The 21,941-nt window shown below is 32.8% G+C and overlaps 1 protein-coding gene across 2 annotated transcripts in view; it reads right to left on the bottom strand.

Moving 5' to 3' along the window:
* Positions 1–21,941, bottom strand: part of STAG1 (STAG1 cohesin complex component) — a 287,724-nt gene that overhangs the window by 222,008 nt on the left and 43,775 nt on the right. For both annotated transcript variants that reach the window (XM_080933999.1, XM_080934000.1), the window contains exons 2-3: positions 10,488–10,589; positions 2,654–2,756 (exon numbers count right to left, since the gene is read on the bottom strand). In XM_080933999.1, the coding sequence (XP_080790125.1) occupies positions 2,654–2,756; positions 10,488–10,516 (132 nt within the window). In that variant the 5' untranslated portion in view covers positions 10,517–10,589. The remainder of the gene's footprint in view (positions 1–2,653; positions 2,757–10,487; positions 10,590–21,941) is intronic.

Below are 21,941 nucleotides of genomic sequence, written 5' to 3'. Positions count from 1 at the left end.
TCAACACCCCTTCATGTTAAAAGTCCTGGAAAGAACAGGAATGCAAGGTCCATACTTAAACATAATAAAAGCAATATACAGCAAACCAACAGCCAACATCAAACGTAAATCAATCCCACTAAAATCAGGGACTCGACAAGGCTGCCCACTCTCCCCCTACCTATTCAACATAGTATTGGAAGTCCTGGCTGGAGCAATTAGACACCAGAAGGAAATAAAGGGATACAAATTGGAAAGGAAGAAGTAAAACCATCACTCTTTGCAGATGACATGATAGTGTACTTAAGCGACCCCACAAATTCCACCAGAGAACTCCTACAGCTGATAAACAAGTTCAGCAAAGTGGCTGGATACAAAATCAACTCAAACAAATCAGTAGCCTTCCTATACTCAAAGGATGAACATGTGGAGAAAGAAATTAGGGAAAAGGTACCCTTCACAATTGTCACAAAAACTATGAAATACCTTGGTGTGACTCTAACTAAGCAAGTGAAGGACATGTACGACAAGAACTTCAAACCTCTAAAGAAGGAAATTGAGGAGGATCTCAGAAAATAAAAAGATCTTCCATGCTCATGGATTGGAAAGATCAACATTTTAAAAATGGCCATCCTACCATAAGCAATCTACAGATTCAACGCAATCCCCATCAAAATTCCTACACAGTTCTTCATGGAATTGGAAAGATCAATGTGCAATTTCATATGGAACAACAAAAGACCTAGAATAGCGAAATCCATCCTCAATAACAAGAAAACATCTGCGGGAATCACTATCCCTGACCTCAAGCTATATTACAAGGCAATTGTGCTGAAAACTGCATGGTACTGGTATAGAAATAGGCACGTGGATCAATGAAATAGAAGATCCAGAAATGAGCCCTCACATATATGGTCACCTGATTTTTGACAAAGGAGCCGTAAACATTCAATGAAAAAAGGACAGCCTATTCAACAAATGGTGCTGGTCCAACTGGCACTCAACATGCAAAAGAATGAAAATAGACCCTTTCTTATCTCCTTGTACAAAGCTCAAGCGTAAGTGGATCAAAGATCTCCACATTAAACCAGATACACTGAAACTATTAGATGAGAAAGTAGGGAAAACTTTAAAACATATAGGTACAGGAGAAAATTTTCTGAACAAAACACCAATGGCTCAAGCTCTAAGGTCAAAGATTAACAAATGGGACTTAATGAGATTGCAAAGTTTCTGTAAGGTGAAGGACATTGTCAAGAAAACAAAACGAACAGAATGGGAAAAGATCTTTACCAACTCCACATCAGATAGAGGCCTAATATCTAAGGTATACAAAGAACTCAAAAAGCTAGACACAAAAATTGTGGTACATTTACACAATGGAATACTACTCAGCCACCAGAAACAATGACTCAACCAAATTCTTAAGAAAATGGCTGCATCTGGAGAATATCATTCTGAGTGAGATAACCCAGTCACAAAAGAACAAACATAATTTGCAGTCACTGATAATGGGATGCTAACCCCAGAGGCTCACACTGCCCCAGAAACAACTCACAGACTGTATGAAGTCCAAGAAATAAAGAAAACAAAACAAAACAAAACAAAAAAATCTCTATACAACAAGAAAACTTTGACTATTTCCATGTTACATTTTGTTTTACATGTACTTTATGCTCATTGTAACTATTAAGTTTTCAATGCATACTATCAAACCTTTTAAAAAAATCAAGTACTGACTAAAAAATATATTCATACAGTTTTATGTAAAAATTATTTTAAAATCTGGAAAAAAAAGTACTGACAAAAATGTATTGCCTAATTTTATGCAAACAATGCTTCAAATCTGTACATTTATCTTTGTTTTGTAAAATAAAGTTGTTAAAAAAAAAACAGCTGACTAATAGTGAGTGAATAGCAAGCAACATGAAGAACTCCTTCAAGCCGAAAACCATCAAAATAAAGAAAAATAAAATCACCATTAAAATTTGGTCAATGAACCTCAATAGACATTTCCCCAAAGATCTTATATATAAGAAAATTAGGTGGAGTATCACTGAACATTAGGGGAATAGACTTCAAACCCACCAAATATGAACTCATATTCATTAGGATAGTTTCTCTAAAAACACAAAAGCAAAACTATAAAAATATATATGTTAGTGAGGGTGTGGAGAAAGGTCAGCCCTTAAAAAAAAAGAAAATGTAAATGGTAACATATTTGTACTATCCCTCAAAGTTTATTATACTTGAATGCTAACTGATACTCATACTTTCTAAAGATAGCCCTCAAAGTAGTTACACCCTGCACTCTTCTAAATTTCCAACTTATGAAGCCTATATATTAAAACTTGCCTATAGCTGTAAAATATTAATATTACATCAAGAAGCTACCAGAAGGGGGGAAAAGTTGAGAGCAAAAATTAGTATGTCTTAACTGCAGCTTATTCACCATTCCCTTTGTGCTTTCAAGTACAGACAGTGAAGATGTTACAAATTTCCCTTCTTTGAAACTGATAAACCAAAGCAAAGTTCCCAAGAATCTATGTTACTGGAGTAAAAACATGAAATATTAACAGCATTAATACTAGAACTGACAAACAACTCATTTCAAGCTCATTTATGGGAAAGTACTGAAGCATAAAGATAAAATATAATAAAATATAATACATACTGGAGGCCGGCCAGGACGACCCCTTTTTCTTTTTCCTTTGACCTCTGTTTCTTCAAGTTCGCTGCCAGCATCAGAATGGGCAGTAGTTTCATTAGTTGAATCCCTAGGAAAATGCCAGATTATTGTAGTGAACAAATTAACAGATAAATATAATGCAGTTCTGTTCTACTATTTCCCTCCTCTAGAATCACTGACAAGCAGCAGTTTGACATTTCTATTTTCAGAAACTTCGATAAACTAATATATATATATATATATATATGTGTGTGTGTGTGTGTGTGTGTGTGTGTGTGTGTGTGTGTGTGTATGTATATATATATATTCCCTATCCAATGTCACATATCACTAATAAAATTTATCCCCAAAATAAAAAGGAATAAATCTAATGTGAAAATGACAGCTACTCACTCTATAAAATACAAAGTATGACTAAAAGGCTAATTCTTTAATATAAAAAAAATGGCTTGAAGAAAAATTTATAAACTCATGTAAGGCTATCATATAAGCTAGTAAATGTTTCACATGGACTTCTTCAAAAGATGAGCATCTGAAAGATCAACAGTACACAAATGATGTTCAACAATAAAAGATAAAATCCTCTTGATTGTAAATTTCACTCAGCCAACTCAGTCATTCACAAAATGACTGTTTTTGACAAACTCTTATTAGTGCTCTTTTTAATGACTTGGGTAAGTGTAATGAAAAAGACACCTGTTGGGATTTCACTCAGCAGTTGATACAATGACTTCTATGCTGAATTAAATAACAGTTCTCAATATTGAAATATTATTTACAACTTTGAAAGTTATCATAACTGTCTATCTGATGCACCTTTATGTTTACTCCACACTAGTAACAATTTACCATTTTGTTACATGTATAGCTAACAAATGAATTCACCATATGCAGCATTTGCTAGGTTTCTTGATACAAATATTCTCCCTGTAACCAATTTTAAACTATCAATATACCAGCATTAGAAAATAATAAATAGCATATGATTAAAATTTAATTCCAAATAAAGGGAAAAAAATTAACTTATACCAACTCAAAATTTTTCAATGTGCTTCATTAATACTCTTCTTATTCTTGGCATCCTCTTTGTTTTGAGCCTTTCCTTAAGTTCAATTCTTATTTTCTGATCTTCTGCTATCTCTATTGCACTACATTGCATTCCTCTGGAGATCTTACATATCATGTGCAGATTCTATATAAATAATTTTAATAGAATATTTGACTGCATTCCAGATCTTTAATTCAAGAGTAATTAGCTTGAATGAATGAAAGTCTTCTTTAAAAGTCACCTCAAATTCAAAACTGAAGTACAATTAGACTTGACTTGCTTCTGGATCTATATCCATAGAAATAACATTAATCAACTAATTTTTAAAAATAATGTATATTTAAAATTACTATAAAATTTCCTATCTTCAAAATTATCTTGTCTGTTATTCAAATTCATCAAATTGTATTACTTTATTGTGCTTCTTGCAAACACAAAAGCTCCTTTTCAGTGTAACAATCTCTTACCAGAAAAAATATAAATGGAGGTAGATACAAAGGGAAAAGGATCTGGCAATATTAGGGAAGAAAAAATAAAATAATGGTCTCTCATCTGTTCCATTAGTACCATGACTTTAAAAAATAGAAGAGAAAAAAAAAACAAAAAAAAAATCATTTTATCTCCCTGTCTTCACCATATTCATGTGCTAGTAACTGTTTTACATATTTCCATGTGGGAGCCCCTCTACATACTACTGCTAGTAACATTCTCACATCACTTACTTGCAAATCTTCTAAGGCAATGTATAATTTAAAAAATGCCAGATATATTTCCAATATAATGTGAATAATAATAATCAGGGGTCAGCAAGCTATATCTTAAAGGGCCACACAGTAATTGTTTTAGGTTTATGTATCTTTCGGTCTACTACTAGACTCTGGCACCACAGGATTGATGTAGACATAGGCAATGTATAAATGAACAAACACAGCTATGTTCAAAAACAATTTTACTTTTATCCCCGGTGAAATAGTGAATTTAATCAGAATTACATACAGGAGTATAAACAATTATAAAAGCAGTATGCCATGTAAAACAAAACAAAACCTCCCTAGCAAAGGTTAACTGTCTATACATCCTCAAAAAAGGGAATGGCCTTGTGTGCCACAGCCACCCCAGCAAACATTAACTGCCTATAAATCCTACAAGAAGAGGCAGGGTCCCATAAACTATCTCTCCTAGTAGCTGTTAGCTAACTATAACTGTTGAGAAAAGTGTTATGAGACCTATCTACTAGTAATCTTGTTTTCTTTTGGGTTTTCTGGGAGAGGGGTAACCTTCAAAAAATTCTGAAATATTAGCAATTCTATATCCATCCTTGATCTAGTTTAGTCTTCCTTACTTGTTCTAATTCTTCATTTGTTCTTGTTCTTCATTATAGTACAAACACTCTCTTGTATGGTTTAGCACATATTGCTATAAGAATGTCTTAGAAAAATATATGCATAAAAAATACAAAACTTTTTTACTATCTGAGTTTTATAAATGAGATCATCTGATAAATTGATCCAAAGTCACAGATCTAATACATGTTAGAGTCAGTTAAATGTCATTTAAATTTAAATAAAATTTGAATTCTTGTATTTCTATGGGAGAATATTGAAATGCAAATGTTTTGTATTTATTTTAAAGGGACAAACTAGCTAAAAGCTTTTGACGTTAAGAGAGAGCTCCAAAAGAAAAAGAAAAAAGAAGAAGAAGAAGAAAAAGAAAATAAAAAACCATTATGCTTAATCTTTACACACCAAGAAAACTTTGACTATTTCCAGGTTACATCTTGTTTTACATGTACTTTATGCTCATTGTAACTAGTAAGATTTTAATGCATACTATCAAATCTTTAAAATAATCAAGTACTGACAAAAATGTATTTGTATACTTTTATGCAAAAATGCTTAAAATCTGTACATTTATCTTTGTTTTTTTTAAATAAAGTTGTTCAATTTATACAAAAAAAGAGAGAGAGAGAGCTCCAACACAACTACAGTAGAAATCCAGTTCCATCATATAATAAGCAAACAATTCAGTGAAATTAATTTGTGCTAGAATACAGTTTAGTAACAAATCAGCAGGTAATAATACTGTCAACTGCAGCCAGTTTAAAAATATCAGAAGTATTGTTGACAACTTGTACACTTTGTTTTGTACATATGCTTATTTATTAGCATGTAGAGTAAGTCTTTAACATCAAAAAGTGAGAAAAGACTTACAAACACAAAAAAAAGGCTATATTTTCCTCACTTCAGCCCTTCAATCTCATTCTGGACTATACCACTAACAGTCAGATTAATATTAATGGGGAGAGACAGGAATAAGTGGTTATGGGTTCTTGTTCTTGCACAAGACCCAGGTTCAGTTCCCAGCACCTACATGATAGCTAACAACTCTTTATAAAGCCAGTTTCAAGGGATTCACCTTCTGGCTTCCACAAGCACCAAGCATGGATGTGCTACATACATATGCATCAAGGTAAAACACTCATAATGCATAGTATTTTCTATGTATATACCCAATATATATGTATATACTTAATGTATGTGTATGCATATATGTGCGTTTCAATTTGAAAATCTTACATAGATGAATATATTCCAAACTACTAATACAGTAAAGACATGGGGTTCTATAAAGGTTAATATGAGGCATGCAGAATTTATTTAAATATTCTTCTGTCAATGACTACCCAGGATGGCTGAAATATTGCACTATTATAAAAGTATCTGAGTCAAATATTCACATAGATAAGTTAGTCATAATACATATCACAAGTTCTATTTTAAGATAGATACAGCAGAAATACTGGGACACCGACACACAAATATCAATTTTGAACAGTTTCTTTTCAATCTCTATAAATGGGCCACATTCCTATTTGCAAAATTATAGGACATCAGCTATAATTATGTAGCATCAAATTATATCTTAAACTGTCATCTTCACCAATCAATTTAGCAACTTAAACTTAGATACTGCAAATTCTTCCTAACACATCTTTCTAGTGCTGACCTTTTAACTCATGAAATTAGTATACCGTATTCACAGTTATTTATTAATTATATGTGTCTTATTATGTTCTCTTTACCAAACCCCTGAAAACTCAGTTGTTTCCCAATGCTACAGAAGAGGGATACATTTCTTAAGTGACTTAGAAGTCTACTATGATTATTATTTCTCTCTTTCACAAGCCTAATTTCATATAACTCTCAAAAAATTAATAATAAAGAAGTTAGGGCAGGGAGTGGTAATAAGTAGTAGAGTGCTTGTCTAGTATGTGTGAGGCCCAGTACTTCCTTACCTGTCAAAAGTATTAAGAATGTTAAAATTCTCATAATACAAACTATACTTTCCTGCATAGTACCAGTAACTATATTTATGGCTAGTTCATTAATACCTATAAATACAATGACAGCAAGGCATGATGAGTCTATTAGACATACAGTATTTATCCAGAACTAGGATACTTAGAAAATATAAATATATACTAACATAGTACTTTGATACTGCTTAATAATAAAAACCAATTCCAGACAAATCTATCAATAACTATAATATGTAAATAAGCAAAGAATATAGGATGTTTAATCTGAGAAATGGCCTTTCTGTCTTTCCTATTCTCTAATTTATTAAATCACTATTACTGCAAAACTGAAAATTTTAAGTTTAAATTTGAAAAGGAAGCTTCTGGCAGAGGAAATAAAGACAGCAAAGCACTAAGGAAACAGTATGGATACTATTGTCTTCTTTTGACCAATAATTGAGAGCCAAACATTACAGAGGAGGAAAGATATGGAAAACATAGAGGTTCCATGAAAACTGAGTGTGGCTAAAGGTATTACCAAAGAGGGTATGGTTTGTTTGCTTTGTTCCACCATTAAAAGAAAGTACATGCACTACAATGTAACAGCAAAAAATGCCTTACTGGCTTTCAGGAATCAACCTCCTCACCCATTACACCTGCACAGGACTGAAAAGAGAACCTAGAGAGATATTTCTTTGAAGAAACTCAAAAACCCCAAGCTCAAACAGCTTATAGGTCCACTTGAGAAACTGAGTGCAGTTGCAGTGGTAGCAGACCCTGCCAGCATTTACATAGTGTTGGGTTTACTGATATGTAAATATGAAGTAAAGAGCAAATATGAGGTATTTGTCATGGAGGTGGCAATCGTGAAGGCTTCCAGGGGGATTCAAAAGAAAGGCGAGACAGAGCACATCAGGTTCCCAATCCTGTCAGCAAGCACCAAGTGCTGAGTGAGGGAAGCTGTGAGGGTGAGGCTGAAGGTATATAGAGACAGCATATACCATATATAGAGATGCCAGGAACCAGGTCCAGCAAAATGAGTACGAAAGAGTGGCCATAAAACCAGCAACTGTCCAAGCTCTATGCTGTTCATAACACTACCACGTGCTCAGAATTACAAACACAGAGCTATAGGATTTAATGTTTTGCTGCTGGGTTTTAGTCCTACTTTGGTTTAATTTCTCCATTTTGTTTTCCTATTTGTCCTATTGGGAAAAGGAAGTTTTCTTGTGACACTGTATCTTGGAAGTAGGTAAGTAAGGTTTTGAACTTACAGCTGGTTTTGTTTTGTTAACAAATAGGAGATTGTTTTAAGATTTTTTTAAAATGTATTTGAGTACACTGTAGCTATTTTCAGACACACCAAAGTCAGTCAGCTCTCATGACAGATGGCTGTGAGCCACCATGTGGTTGCTGGGAATTGAACTCAGGACTCTGGAAAAACAGTCAGTGTTCTTAACTGCTGAGGCATCTCTTCAGCCCACATAGGAGATTTTTTTTTAAAAAAAAATCTGGACAAGATTGATGCTGGAACAGGAAAGACTCTATGGACTATTAAGAAACAAACAAAAAAAATGCATTTTGCATTATAAAATGAGCATAAGAAACCAGAGGAAGAATTCTAATTTGAGAGTTTCCTAAAGCCCTGTATCTTAAAGGTATGGTCATTAGACTATGGCACTAATGAAGACAGTGGGTCTTATAAGAAATGAGACCTAATAGAGGCATATCAATGAAGGGGATTCTGGAGCTACAACTCTGTCCCTTGCTGTTTCCCAGCCATTTTGGAGTAGGCAGGTTGCTTTGCCCTATACCCCCCCTACCATGATAAACGGCCTTACCATAGGCCTGAAGATCACACAGGCAACAAGGTCAACTGATCCTAAGATAAATCTCTAAAACTGGGAATAGGAGGGGGAAATATCCTTCTTCTAAATAGATTGAATGGTTCAGATATTTTTGCCACAATGATAGAAAGTTAGTAAAACAGGGTACATAGATAGATGAATAGATTAAGTAAGATAATAATACAAACACAAAAATTTAGATAAGTATATACTCTTAAAAGGTTTATTAAATCCTAACCAAGAATACCCTCTGCAGCTGGTTTATTCAACCAAACTGCATTCACCCAGCTCTCAGATTACCACTACGTAGTACCCATATACATGTTTTATAATTTTTTGAATCTTTTGTTACAAACCACAATACTTAATACTAAATATTAACACCACATTCTCTTGAAGTACAAACATAACTCAAGTCTGCTTCAAATTTTATGAGTAATTAATGTGGGAGCTTATCTAATTGTCTAACTATGCTACAAGTGGAACATACAGTAATTATGACAGAAAAGCTCACTACCTTCAGAAGTGGTTAGGAACATTATGTGAAACATGGAAATTTAAGAACACCAAGAGACACCTATCCTAATTATAAAGAATCAGAGGAGTTCTGCCAGACATATATCTAAAATAAAGCATAAACAGATAGTTAGATAAGAAAGCAAGAGTTCCTAAGAACACAGTAAAGAAAATACTGTTCAGAGACCTCTAAACTCAGTATTACACCTAAAATAAAGGGTAAAGAGGAATGAAGCAACTATATAGACAATACTTAAATTTTATCATCTACATTTCAAAATCCTTATAAAAACAAAGTACTATTGATTTAAACAGGTACAGACACACTTTTTTTTTTTGTGTGTGTCTGAAAGCTTCTAAGAGAGTAACCAGAAGACTATCTCCTGGAAAAAAACATTTGTAACTCAACTATAATCAAAGAAATAACTATATAAACTGATAATCCTTTTATGGTAGCTAAATTACCATTATATGAGATCAAAATACATGAATCCTGAATTTACAGCTTGATGCAAATTATAAAAGAAATATATCTGCTGTTATCTGACTGACATTTTATAGAAATTCTAAAATGATGTCTAACTCAAAATCTGTCCAACAAACCAACAAAATAATATCTCACACTCACACACACACCAACTGGTATTCCCTGAGATTTATCTAGAAACCAAAATGCCTCGATAATCAGAAGGAATCTTAGGGGAAGAAATTAAAACAGTAAATACATTTTTTAAAGTACAATATAAGACAAAGTTTAATAAATGTTTTCAATAGCAAAACTGAGTATCTTAGATTTTCCAAACAATACAGTTACTAACATAACATAGAACAATGAAACAGAAAATTAGTATGTAGAAAATAAGTATAGCTCTAATGCAATTTATGACAAATTAGTGTTATAACTGGCTGACTCCTGATATGAGAACATAATATCTGACTTGTTCTGTACCAGAAAGCATGCTGACATTCCAACAGCATCGTGTAATCCTATACCTTAATATTTAGATTTCAAATATACTGTCTCCATAACATAACATATTTGATATATCTCATCATAAAACTGTAATACTGCTCATTTCTCTAGAAGATAAAGAAAATTATAATACTTACTGTAACACTGGTAACTCTGAAGTAATCATTGCTGAAGAGGCTATTCCACAGTACAGAAAGGTCTGGGTAATTCCAACTTATTATACAATCACAAAGCCACACCTGTTAATTTAAAAAAAAATATTTTTAAATAAAATAAATATATCATGAAATATCAATCCATCATACCTATGATCACACTATGTGATATTTATCCAAAATAGTTCAAATCCTACATTTACAAAAAAGCTTAGACAAAGATATTTATTATGCCTTTATTCATAACTGATCAAACTTGGGAACAACCAAGAAGTCCTTTAGAAAGTAAGTAGATTAAAAAAAGCTTTCGTATCCAAATATTATTTGCTGTAGAAAACAATTGCTCCAACAAGCCATAAACTTAAATGAAGAACCTTTAAATAAAAGGAGTCATTGAAAAGACTGCATATTGCTTAACTCTGATTACATAACATTCTGATAAGGTAAAACTATAGCAATCAGTGACTGTTGGATGTCAGGGTGCAGATGAAATCACCAAGCAGAGCACAGAGGAATATTAGTGCAGTGAAACACTTCTAAATAAGATATAAATATCATTGTATGTTTGTCAAAATCATTATGATACATAAAACATCAACATAATGAAGAATAGACTTTCGATGGTAACGGCAAGTATCAATACAACAGGGTCAACAGTTGTAAGAAGTATACAACTCTGAGATGACAAATATAGACATGAGCTTCCAAACATTACATTCCTATACTTTCTCCATAAATTCACTGTAAACCTAATAACTGTTCCAAAAACAGGTCTGATTTTGAAAAAAAAAAAAAAAACAAAAGACAAAAAAACAAAATACACAGAACTAAGTACAGGATACAGTAGACACAAGAAACCATGATACAAAAGTAAACAGAAAAATACACCTAAACTAAAGTCCCCAGACAAGGCCAAGGAAATACTAAAAGATAACATAGAAGAGAAATTTTTAAATAATATTTATTTTTGGGTTTTTGAGTCATTACATAGACTTGGCTCTCCTGAAACATGACCTATAAACCAGGCTAGCCTTGAACTCAAAAAGAGTTCTTTGTGAACTGCATCTGCTGCCTCTGCCTCCCAAGTGCTAGGATTAAAGGTGTATTCCACCACCACCCTGCTGATAGCTTTAAAAAATGTAAAACCCAAAAAATTTCCAAGCAGAATATTCCAAAGTAGAAAATTTCCTTTAAAAGCTAACTACAAAGACAGAGAAATTTTTATGTACATGACACATAAATGGGGAGATAAAAATTACAACAGATCCCTTGATAGAAACTATATATGCCTGAAGACAATAAAACATTTTTAAATACTGACAAAAATTAAGTCAACTCTGATTTATATACTAAATCAAAAAGAATAGGAAAGTAACAACACAGAAAGTAGATTAGTGACCATCAAAAAAAGAAAAGAAAAGAAAAGAAAAGAAAAGAAAAGAAAAGAAAAGAAAAGAAAAGAAAAGAAAAGAAAACAAAAAAGAAAAAGAATCAGGTCTCCCTATAAGGTAATTATTTGGTTAGTTAGCAAAATTGATCAACCCTGCCCCTCTTCCCAAAAAAGCCAGCTCCCACAGAAATCTTGAATCTAAAAAACACTTACAACAAAAAGTACCTAGCAAAGAAAAAAAATTCTGAATTTAAAAAAACAAAACAAAAAACAACAATAACAACAAAAACCAAACAAAACCCACAGCACTTTGCTTACCCTGCCTAATGTCCCTGATTTCCCAAATAGAAAGTCAATGAAAATAGCAGAACTATTTCTCCTGTAGCTGCAGGTATAAGGGGAAAAAAAAGACAAGAACCTTGGTCTCAAAAATGGTAGCTGGTACCTGTTGAAAGGATTTACACGTATCAGAAATATATGCATGAAACTAATTGTGGTTCATAACCCATCTGAAAGTCACATAACTAAATGTAGGATTATTTTAAAAAATGGCAACTTAAAATTTTCTGAATATTCAAAGAGCAAAATTTAATTCAAAATCAAATATGCAATAAATCTGAGGTGTTTCTGACAGCACTGTACAACATTAACATACAATATGCACACTTTGTAATATACTACCATTGTGACATGAGATGCCAAGAAACACTATCTGATACACCTTGGCTCAGACTCCAGACTATAACTGTTATGAACTAGATTTTTTTTTAACTGTACATACAGCATTTTCTACTCGTACAAAAAGATAATGTTTTAGTTAAAGAAAACAGACATTTAATCTTTCACTATCATTCCTAAGATCAAGTATCAAATCAATGTACCTTAGCTTGAATGATGTCTAAATTTGAAAAACTGGGCGTTTTTTTTTTTTTTTGTTTGTTTGTTTGCTTTTCCTTACAACTTTATTTTTAAAAAACAGAGATACATGTACAAATTTTTAAGAGCATTTAGGAATAAAGATATATGAATATATTTTGTCAATACTTGATTTTTTTTTAAGGATTGGTAGTATGCATTAAAATCTTACTAGTTACCATAAGCATAAAGTACATGTAAAACAAAACATAACATGGAAACAGTCAAAGTTTTCTTAGTGTGTATAGAACATAATGATTTTTAAATACCAAAAATTGCCACAAGGCTATCTTCTTAGCAATTTAAGGTCTAGGTGTACCCCACTCTGAGTGGGTGCTATACACTTGTTGCATTTTTTTTTCCTAATAAGGACTGAAGCTACCACTTTTTGGTCTTTTTTTTTTTTTTTTTTGAGCATCATATGATCGGTGAGTTGTTTCTTGGGTATTCAGAGCTTTCTGGGGCTAGTGTCCAAATATCAGTGACTGCATATTATATCTGTTGTTTTGTGATTGAAAAAGTGTTTTGAACTGCTGATTTAAATTTTATTTTTAAAATCATTACTAGAATTTTGGCTTTAAATTAAAGCAGAATGTCCAACTACTTATTTAAATGGCCTTCAACATCCTGCTATTCTGTACTACATATGCCTGTGAGATGAATGCTCAGCACTGATAATTATAAAAATAAAATCTCCATTAACTCTAAGAACATAAAAAATGTTTTGGTCCTTGAATCAGAACTTCACCTAAGATTTAATTTATCATGTAAAAATAAATAAAGACCCTTCACAGCATGTAAACTTTGTTTTCTATTTAAATGTATACCAAAAAATTAATGTCTTATAATTTATTATCAAATGTTTTGTTTGTATGTCTATCTTACATACCAATAAATTTTCTTAGAAAGACAACTGAAAAAAGTTCAAGAGCCCTAGTCTATGAAGTGACCAGTAGACAAGCAAAGAGGCAAACTTAGAAATAAAGACTGAATACAAAGATTGAAGAATTATTATCTACATATGCATGCTCAGAGCTGGGTGACTGCTTGATGTGAAAGAAAAGAATAAATTTATATCTCTCAATAACCGATGAGGTTTATGCTAATAAAATGTGAAGATAAAAGCAGTATCCTCAAGTGAACAGGATACTGAAATAATGAATATCTTAGCTAATAAACCAATCTGTAAACAAAACCTATTTTCCATTTGGTTTCAGTTCTTTAGTAAAATTTATCATATTACTTATTTGTTAATCAGAATTAACATCTGACCACCTATAAGATAATCTTTTTTTAAAAAAATTAGTTTAAGAAAAATAACATGCGTAACAAATAGACATCATCATCAAAAAACATGAGACTGGGGTAATTCACAGAATTAAATACTTAACATGCCCAATTTTAACAAAAACCATCACAAGATGTAATTTTAAAAAATGAGTGACCCATTTTACTTAAAAAAAAAGTCCTCCTTATTGAATCTCAGGTATTGTATACATGAGACAAATATTCCAAACATCTCCAAGAAAGAAGAAAATTGGAGACTTTATGACAGAAAAATCCCAACTGTCAATAAAAACAAAAATCTAAACATTCAAAAAGGTCAATGAATGCAATGTGGAATAAACACTCATAGATATAATCAAACAAACTGACAAAAGTCAGGAGAATCCTGAAAAATTAAAAACAATGTGGGGATGCCTTAATAATTTATTAGTGAGATGGCTCAATGGGTAAAGACAAATAAAAAGTTATTTTATTTTTGATCTTTAAGTCCTATTTTTGGATGACCCATGACTGATTAAACCATCATGGTATGATGTTTTCTTACAATGTCTTTAGCTTGGTAATTAAATATAGTCAATTTAAAACCAGTTTTAGTTTTTGTCTCCCAAATTCACTTTAGTTATTAACATTGTAAAGACATAGGAAACTATACAAAACCCACCAATCTTTATGTACTCAGGAAGCAGTGCTTAATAAATGAAAAGAGGTAAGAGTTCATATTAAATTAATGAATTTTCAGTATCTTTAATGTGGATAGTTATTTTCTTCTTTAAAAAAGGAGTCAGGTGGTGGTGGTGGTGGTGGTGGTGGTGGTGGTGGTGGTGGTGGTGATGTAGTATGCTTTAAGTCCCAACAGTTGGGAGAAGGAAGCAGGTGGATATCAGAGTTCTGTGCCAGCATGTCTTTTGTTTTCTTGATAATGAAATAATTAACTTCCTATGAACAGGTAATTTTTTTCTATCGTATTCACTGTTATAATCATAAATAAACTTCTTAACCAACTTCTGAGTAAAATAAGTGTGAATTTTTTTAAAGCTACTCATGAAAGAAATGCGAATCTAAATTACCACTGCTTATTTTAATGATACTAGCTACCAAAAAAAAAGGAAGACTTGTGCTGGCAAGGATGTGGAGAAAGAATATGGTGCAGCTATAAATTAGTATAGTAATGGGACACTATAGACTACACACATACCAGAATAACCAAACTGCTAAGCATTCTAGCCATCCCACTGAGAAAATATATCCAAGAGAAAAAAGAAAATCAGTATGCCAAAAAAACTCAGTTGACCTAATTGTTTATAAATAAAGGCATCAATATAGAAAATGTGGCATGCATACACCATGCATGGTAGGGTAGCTATAGTTAACAATATATGGAACATTTTTAAATACCTTGAATGACTTTGAATGTTATTGCCATAATAAAAATGCTTGAGGTGATGGATATGTTAGCTACTCTTATTTGATAATATATGCATCAAAACACCATGCCCCATAAACCTATGTATGAATTTGTGTATAAAGAAAGTATACATTGAAATAAAGAACAGTTGAGAGATCCTTTCTCAATTATTGTGACTAGCTAAATCAATGACAAGGAATAATTAGGGTTTTCAAAGAGCATAAACAAGGGCTAAGACAGAGATATATCAAAATGGAAGAGAAAACTTAAGAAAATTCTCCACATGAGACTCTATATGCACACATAATACTATTACTCAAGAATGTCATACTAAACAAAAATGAAAACAATATGTTATCTAAAAACATTTCCCAAAGCTTTATCTCTGAAACTGCATCTCCATGACAGCTTCTCAATTTCTTATACAAAATGGTGTTTTCACACAATCTTACCATAGAGTACTTATGAATAGTCATATTTTAGCTGCATTTTTCTTTTGCATTCAACATTCTAACATTTTCTTAGACTTCATCACCAAATACATGGCACCAAACCATTCTCCTACCTCCTCAGCTATTACTGACCTACCATTATTCTGCTCTTAAAATTTTTAACACTGTATTTGTCCAGCAACCCCACCACCACCCTACCCAATCTTCCTTTCCTGTATGTACACATTCTATTTGAGCCCTGTGGTGGTTTTCTGAGACATGTCCCCCATATGTTCACAGATTTGAACATCTAGTTCTCAATTGGTGGTGTCATATGAGGAGGTCATGGAACCCTTAGGAGGTAGAGCCTGCAAGTAGGAAGTATATCACCAGAAACTGGCTTTGAGGATTTAGAGCCTCTTCCCACTTTTGAGTTTGTTTTTCTATTTGAAGAAGTGTTCATTCAGCTTTCTGCTCCTGTTGCCATGCCTGTCTGTTGCTGCCATGGTTTCTCTCTGCAATGATAAACTATTTTCCTTCTGAAACCATAAGCCAAGATATTTTCTTCATAATCTGCTTTTGATCATGGTGTTTCATCACAGAAAAAAAAATGTAGCTATTAAAATCTACACAAACACCACTATACTAGGAGTAAATGAAAAGATCTAGCATTGTTCAACTAGAAACTTCACGAAATCCACACTTAACAATCTATTCCAAAATCTTTAGAGAAACCTTTCTATTCCAAAAAAAAAAAAAAATTACAATGTTGTACCTAACACCTAGAGGGGAGTTTTAAAATCAGCAAAGGTAAAGGTAAATGACAAGGGTTGAGATATAACAGAATGTGAAAATACTCTCCTTTTATAAACAAGGCCCTGGGTCTGATCCAAGGAACACACACATCTAGTAATATACATTAAATTTATCATGCAACTTAGGATGTAACACTAGGATACTAATGTTAACTAATAGAGAGAAAAGTGGTTAATCGGTAATTAAGGGTTTGTTTGTTTTTTTAATGATCCTGTAAATCCAACCACCTTCTCATGAATAAAGCTAGTTATGTGACCATTATAAAATGTATCTTGGGAGCTGAAGAGATGGCTCAGCAGTTAAAAATACTAGCTGTTCTTCCAAAGGACTCAATCTCCCAGCACCATATGGTAACTCATAACTGTCTGTAACTCCAGTCACAGGATCAGATACCATCCTCTGTGTTCTATGGGCACCAGGCATTCATGTGGTACACAGACATACATGCAGACAAAACATTCTTGCATAGAAAATAATTTTTAAATTATCATTTAAGCTGGGCATAGTGGGATAAATCTTTAATCCAAGCAGTTGGAGCAGAGTTTGACACCATCCTGGTGTACATAAAGAATTCCAGGATAGTAATATAGTGAGAAAGGGAGGGAGGTAATGAGAGAAGGAGGGAGAGGATAGGAAGTGAGAAGGGTGGGGTGGAGAAGAGAAAGAAGAGGGAGAGGAGATGAGATTGTGGCTTTCAACACTACCTGCTGACCAAGATGAATTGTGTCTAATGAATCCAAACTTTGCTGCCTGGAATAGCTATATTATCTAAGAAATGGAGAAATGGCAAAAAGTCTAATGGGGCAGATCAAAACCTGATAAAGCACTGAAATCAAAAGTCAAATTCAAAACGATAAATCTACTAAGTGGAAGAAGAGGATAAATGAGAGTAGAGGCGAGGAAAAAAATTGACATGATATATAAAATGAAAAACAAAGTAGGCTAAAAACTATTACTGGCTACAGGAAGGTAATACCTAGATCTGTCATACAGTATAAAAAAATTCATTCATATATCTTAGTATTAATCCAACATAGAAATTAAAATAATATTATACATAGGCATTTATTATCTTATTTTTAAAAATAAAATTTGAAGTTTAAGATTAAATAAATATATTTACATATAAAGCCTACCAAACTTATATATGTCAAGAGCTGTGATCTTTAAACCATACAATTAGTTGAACAGAAATAACTGAGTAGACAGTTCTAAATTATAGATCAGTGAAAAAATTCAATAACTTTTTAAATGTCTAACAAATAAAAATAAAACCCCAAGATATTAACTTCTTTTATACTAAAACACCCAATATTGCATATATGAAAAATGTTTGCAAATTATTACCCATCAAAATTGCAAGATTGTTTGTTTTCCTACACTTTAATAAAAATATTTTGATGTGGTTTTTAAAATTTCCAAAATCACCACTAAATGTCTCCAGACATTAGGGGTGGTAGTGGGGGTCAGGAAATAATACATCCTTTTAATTATTTTACTAACAGATCTACCTACTCATAAATCAAAACTGTTTGGCAATTTAACAGCCTAATTAAAAAGACCAACCATCAAGAGTAATGATTATATATGGAAAATATCAAAATAGTTCATTATGTTCTTTACCTAAAACATATCTCATTTTACAGAGATTCTGAGAAATAAGAAAATAGCCCTCGGGGTTAACTGATAAAGCTTAGTGTTTAAGCTCAAGTACTAATTTGAATCCCTAGAACCTTCCACAATCACCTGCTGTTTAAGTGCCTGGAATTCTAGTCTTAGAAGTTTTAAACAGAAGATCCCCAGAGCCAGCTGACTAGGAAAGCTGGTCATTTCCAAAAGAGCTATGGATATCATTGAGAGATCTTGCCTCAATGAATAAAGTGAAGGAGCCACGGAAGTTGATTCTTTACATCAACCTGGGCATCCACACCCACCTGCACCAAGACAACCACAAAAGCATGTATGTACATACATATTCCCCACACTCATGAAAATGAAGGATAGCCCTCATCAAAATAAGTAATTATATATAGTCCTAAATTTCTTTTAGAAATTACTTCAAAAAGGCATAAACAATCGCTATCATGTTAAAAGAAAAAATACACAACTGAACAGACACCTTGGTTTTTGGGTCCTAGTACCCATCTAGGACAGTTCACAACCTTTTGTGATACCAGCTGCAAAGGATCCAACACCTTCTGATCTCTGAAGGCATCCTTACACATGTACCATAAACATAAACATAAACACACACACACCTTAGAAAATTTCAGTGAAAAGGTTACCTGTATATTCACATGGTACCATTGTTTTTGCTTCAAAGCAATTATAGAGATTTGGGACTAATGAACTACAACCTTGTATTAATTAACTTGAGTATAATTGCAAATACTGTATTTCTAAATAAGGGCACACATAAATGGGTGAAAGTTAAGAGACTTCAACAAATGTTTTTGCAATAATATTCCTGTAGCACTTACTGAAAATCATAAAAAATGTTTAGCGATGTGTGTTATTCATGTGCATTTTTAAATTAGTACTAAAAGCAAGATTGTAAATAGATTAAAAAATAGTCTTGATTTTACAAATTTCTCATTCATGGGAGTAAACAATAAACAAAGTAATATATAAAACAATTTCAGACTGCAAAAGATATCAATGCTGGGTGGTAAGGCATATTAAAAGGATAGTCTCATTTTCCAAAGAAATGACATTTGAATTGAGTCTTGAAGGACATGTAAGTCTAATGGCCAAAGCAAAATATTCTTTACAGTAGAAGAAAAATATTAGCTTACCTGAGAAACAAAGCCATATGTCAAAATTACAGCATGGATATTTCTCAGGCCTACTACTTTTGAAATTATTAAGCTACCTTTAGGACTTTTATTGGTTTTAGTTACTTTTAATTTACATGGAATGCCTGTTATTCACACACTTGTGAGCATGTCATGTGCAAGTGTGGAGGTCTGGACAATTTGAGGAGACAGTTCTCTCATTCCACCCTAAATTCCAGAAATAGAAGACATGTCATCAGGTTTGCATGGCACGATCCTTTACATGCCGAGTCATCTCCTAGGCATGACTCCTCAGTTCAGAAACAATTTTACTGAGCTACTTCAACTTTACTAGATAATTTAAATCTGACCAGTAATAAACTGAATTTATTGGTTCCACCCACAGTTCTAAAAGACATCATGAACCAACATTTAACCCAATATAGCTTAAGTCAAGACAAGCTACTACAACAGTATGAAGGTGCAATGATATGATGATTGTGTATGTACTATTAATATTAAATATGCTCTACAACTGGAAGAAAATTGGGAGAAATCTTTAGACAAAGTTAACATCATCATACTATTCTCCCAATAAAAAAGCTTTTCAGAATGCCAACAGGTTTTGAAACTCAGTGTAGAAGTAAAGTTATAGAAGGTAAAATATATGGATTTTCCAAAACAACCACTGGAGCTCCATGTCTGCCAGCTGCCTAAGGCGATCATGCTTCTGATCAAGTCTGAACTATTTGTTTCTCTAGCAGGATCCAGTACTAAGCTCACTAACTTTGAAAACATAAAAATTCATGGAAATGGTGTATGTCCAAAATGACTGTACTAGGAAGTACAAAATTCACAGCTATGATTTTACTGATAGAACTTATACAATGAATACATATGTATGTAACTAAACTTTAACACAACTACAAAGTTTAATGAGGACACATACATAAAACGGTAAATTCAACAAATCCATTTATGTCTCAATTCTTATAACTATACAGTGTGACTATCATGTGAATGTGAATATATATACATATATACAAATATACACACAGACACAAACTCCAATTATTTATTTATACCTTCCTCTCATCATTTTTAGTAAGTCTACAAATGAATTGATCACTAACTTCCTTATTAACTTTTTTAGCCTTGATCATCCTATATTGACTGCCACGTAAAAGTCTAAGTTTATACTAAACCCAAAATTAGTGTGTAATGTTTTAAGAATCAGAACCCTGAAAATTGATACCACTACAAATTATAATCTGAAAATTCAAATCGTCAGTATGACTTCAGAAAACAGTAGCTCCTTGTTTTGTTGTTATTCCATGCCCTTATGAGTTAATTATATCAATCTACTCTGCCTCCTTCCCTACGCAGGCAGAACCACTGAAGATGTCTTAAAATATAAAAGGCTATTAATGTTCTACCCTTGCTAACACAGCACTGTCAGCTTCCCTTGACAGAAAAACAACTTATGGTTTGCTCTGACCTTTCTCATTCTTACTGACTAAAGAAACATGCATATTCATTATTTAAAGCAATTTCTCCAATAACATTCCTATTAGAAAGTCTCTAGAAAATATTCTAAAACATTAAGAAATTATTGAAAATGTTTCCTAAAATTATCTTTAACAGATATGCCACTCAGCTTTCAGTATGCCATGGTAGCTGAGATAAAGCCTGGCATGGTAGCACATATTCAAAGACTGAAACAGGACAGTATAAGTTCTTGGCTAGCAAGAGCTAATACTGTAAATATCCTAACTAAGAAAAAAACAAATTTTAAAACTAATATACACTACTACAGAAGAGATTTGTTGTGCTTCACAATTTCTGAGGTTTTAGTCCATAGTTAACCCTCTTTATGGTCCCACAGTTTTATGATAAGATGGACATGACAGCAAACACAGAGAGAAGGAGGAAAAGGCTGAGGACAGGAACACCTCTCAAGGCAATGTGCTGGCTAGTTTTATGTCAACTTGACACAAGCTAAAGTCATCTAAGATAAAGAAACCTAACTCAAAAAAATGCTTCCCAAATATCTGGCTATAGGCAAGCCTAAGAAGCATTTTCTTAATTAATGATTGCTGGGAAAGGGCCCAGTCCCCTGTGGGTGGGGCCATTCCTGAGCTGGTTCTATAATTGCAAAGTTTCTGTAAGGTTAAGGACACTGTCAAGAAAACAAAACGGCAGCCAACAGATTGGGAAAAGATCTTGACCAATCCCACATCTGATAGAGGCCTAATATCCAAGGTATACAAAGAACTCAATAAGTTAGACACCAGAGAATCAAACAATCCTATTAAAAAATGGGGTACAGAGCTAAACAAAAAGTTCTCAATTGAGGAATATTGAATGGCTGAGAAGCACCTAAGGAAGTGCTCAACATCCTTAGCCATCAGGGAAATA

Source organism: Micromys minutus (assembly GCF_963924665.1).
Source record: "Micromys minutus genome assembly, chromosome: 21".
NCBI classification, from domain to species: Eukaryota; Metazoa; Chordata; class Mammalia; order Rodentia; family Muridae; genus Micromys; species Micromys minutus.
This window is presented reverse-complemented; position numbering and strand designations above follow the sequence as displayed.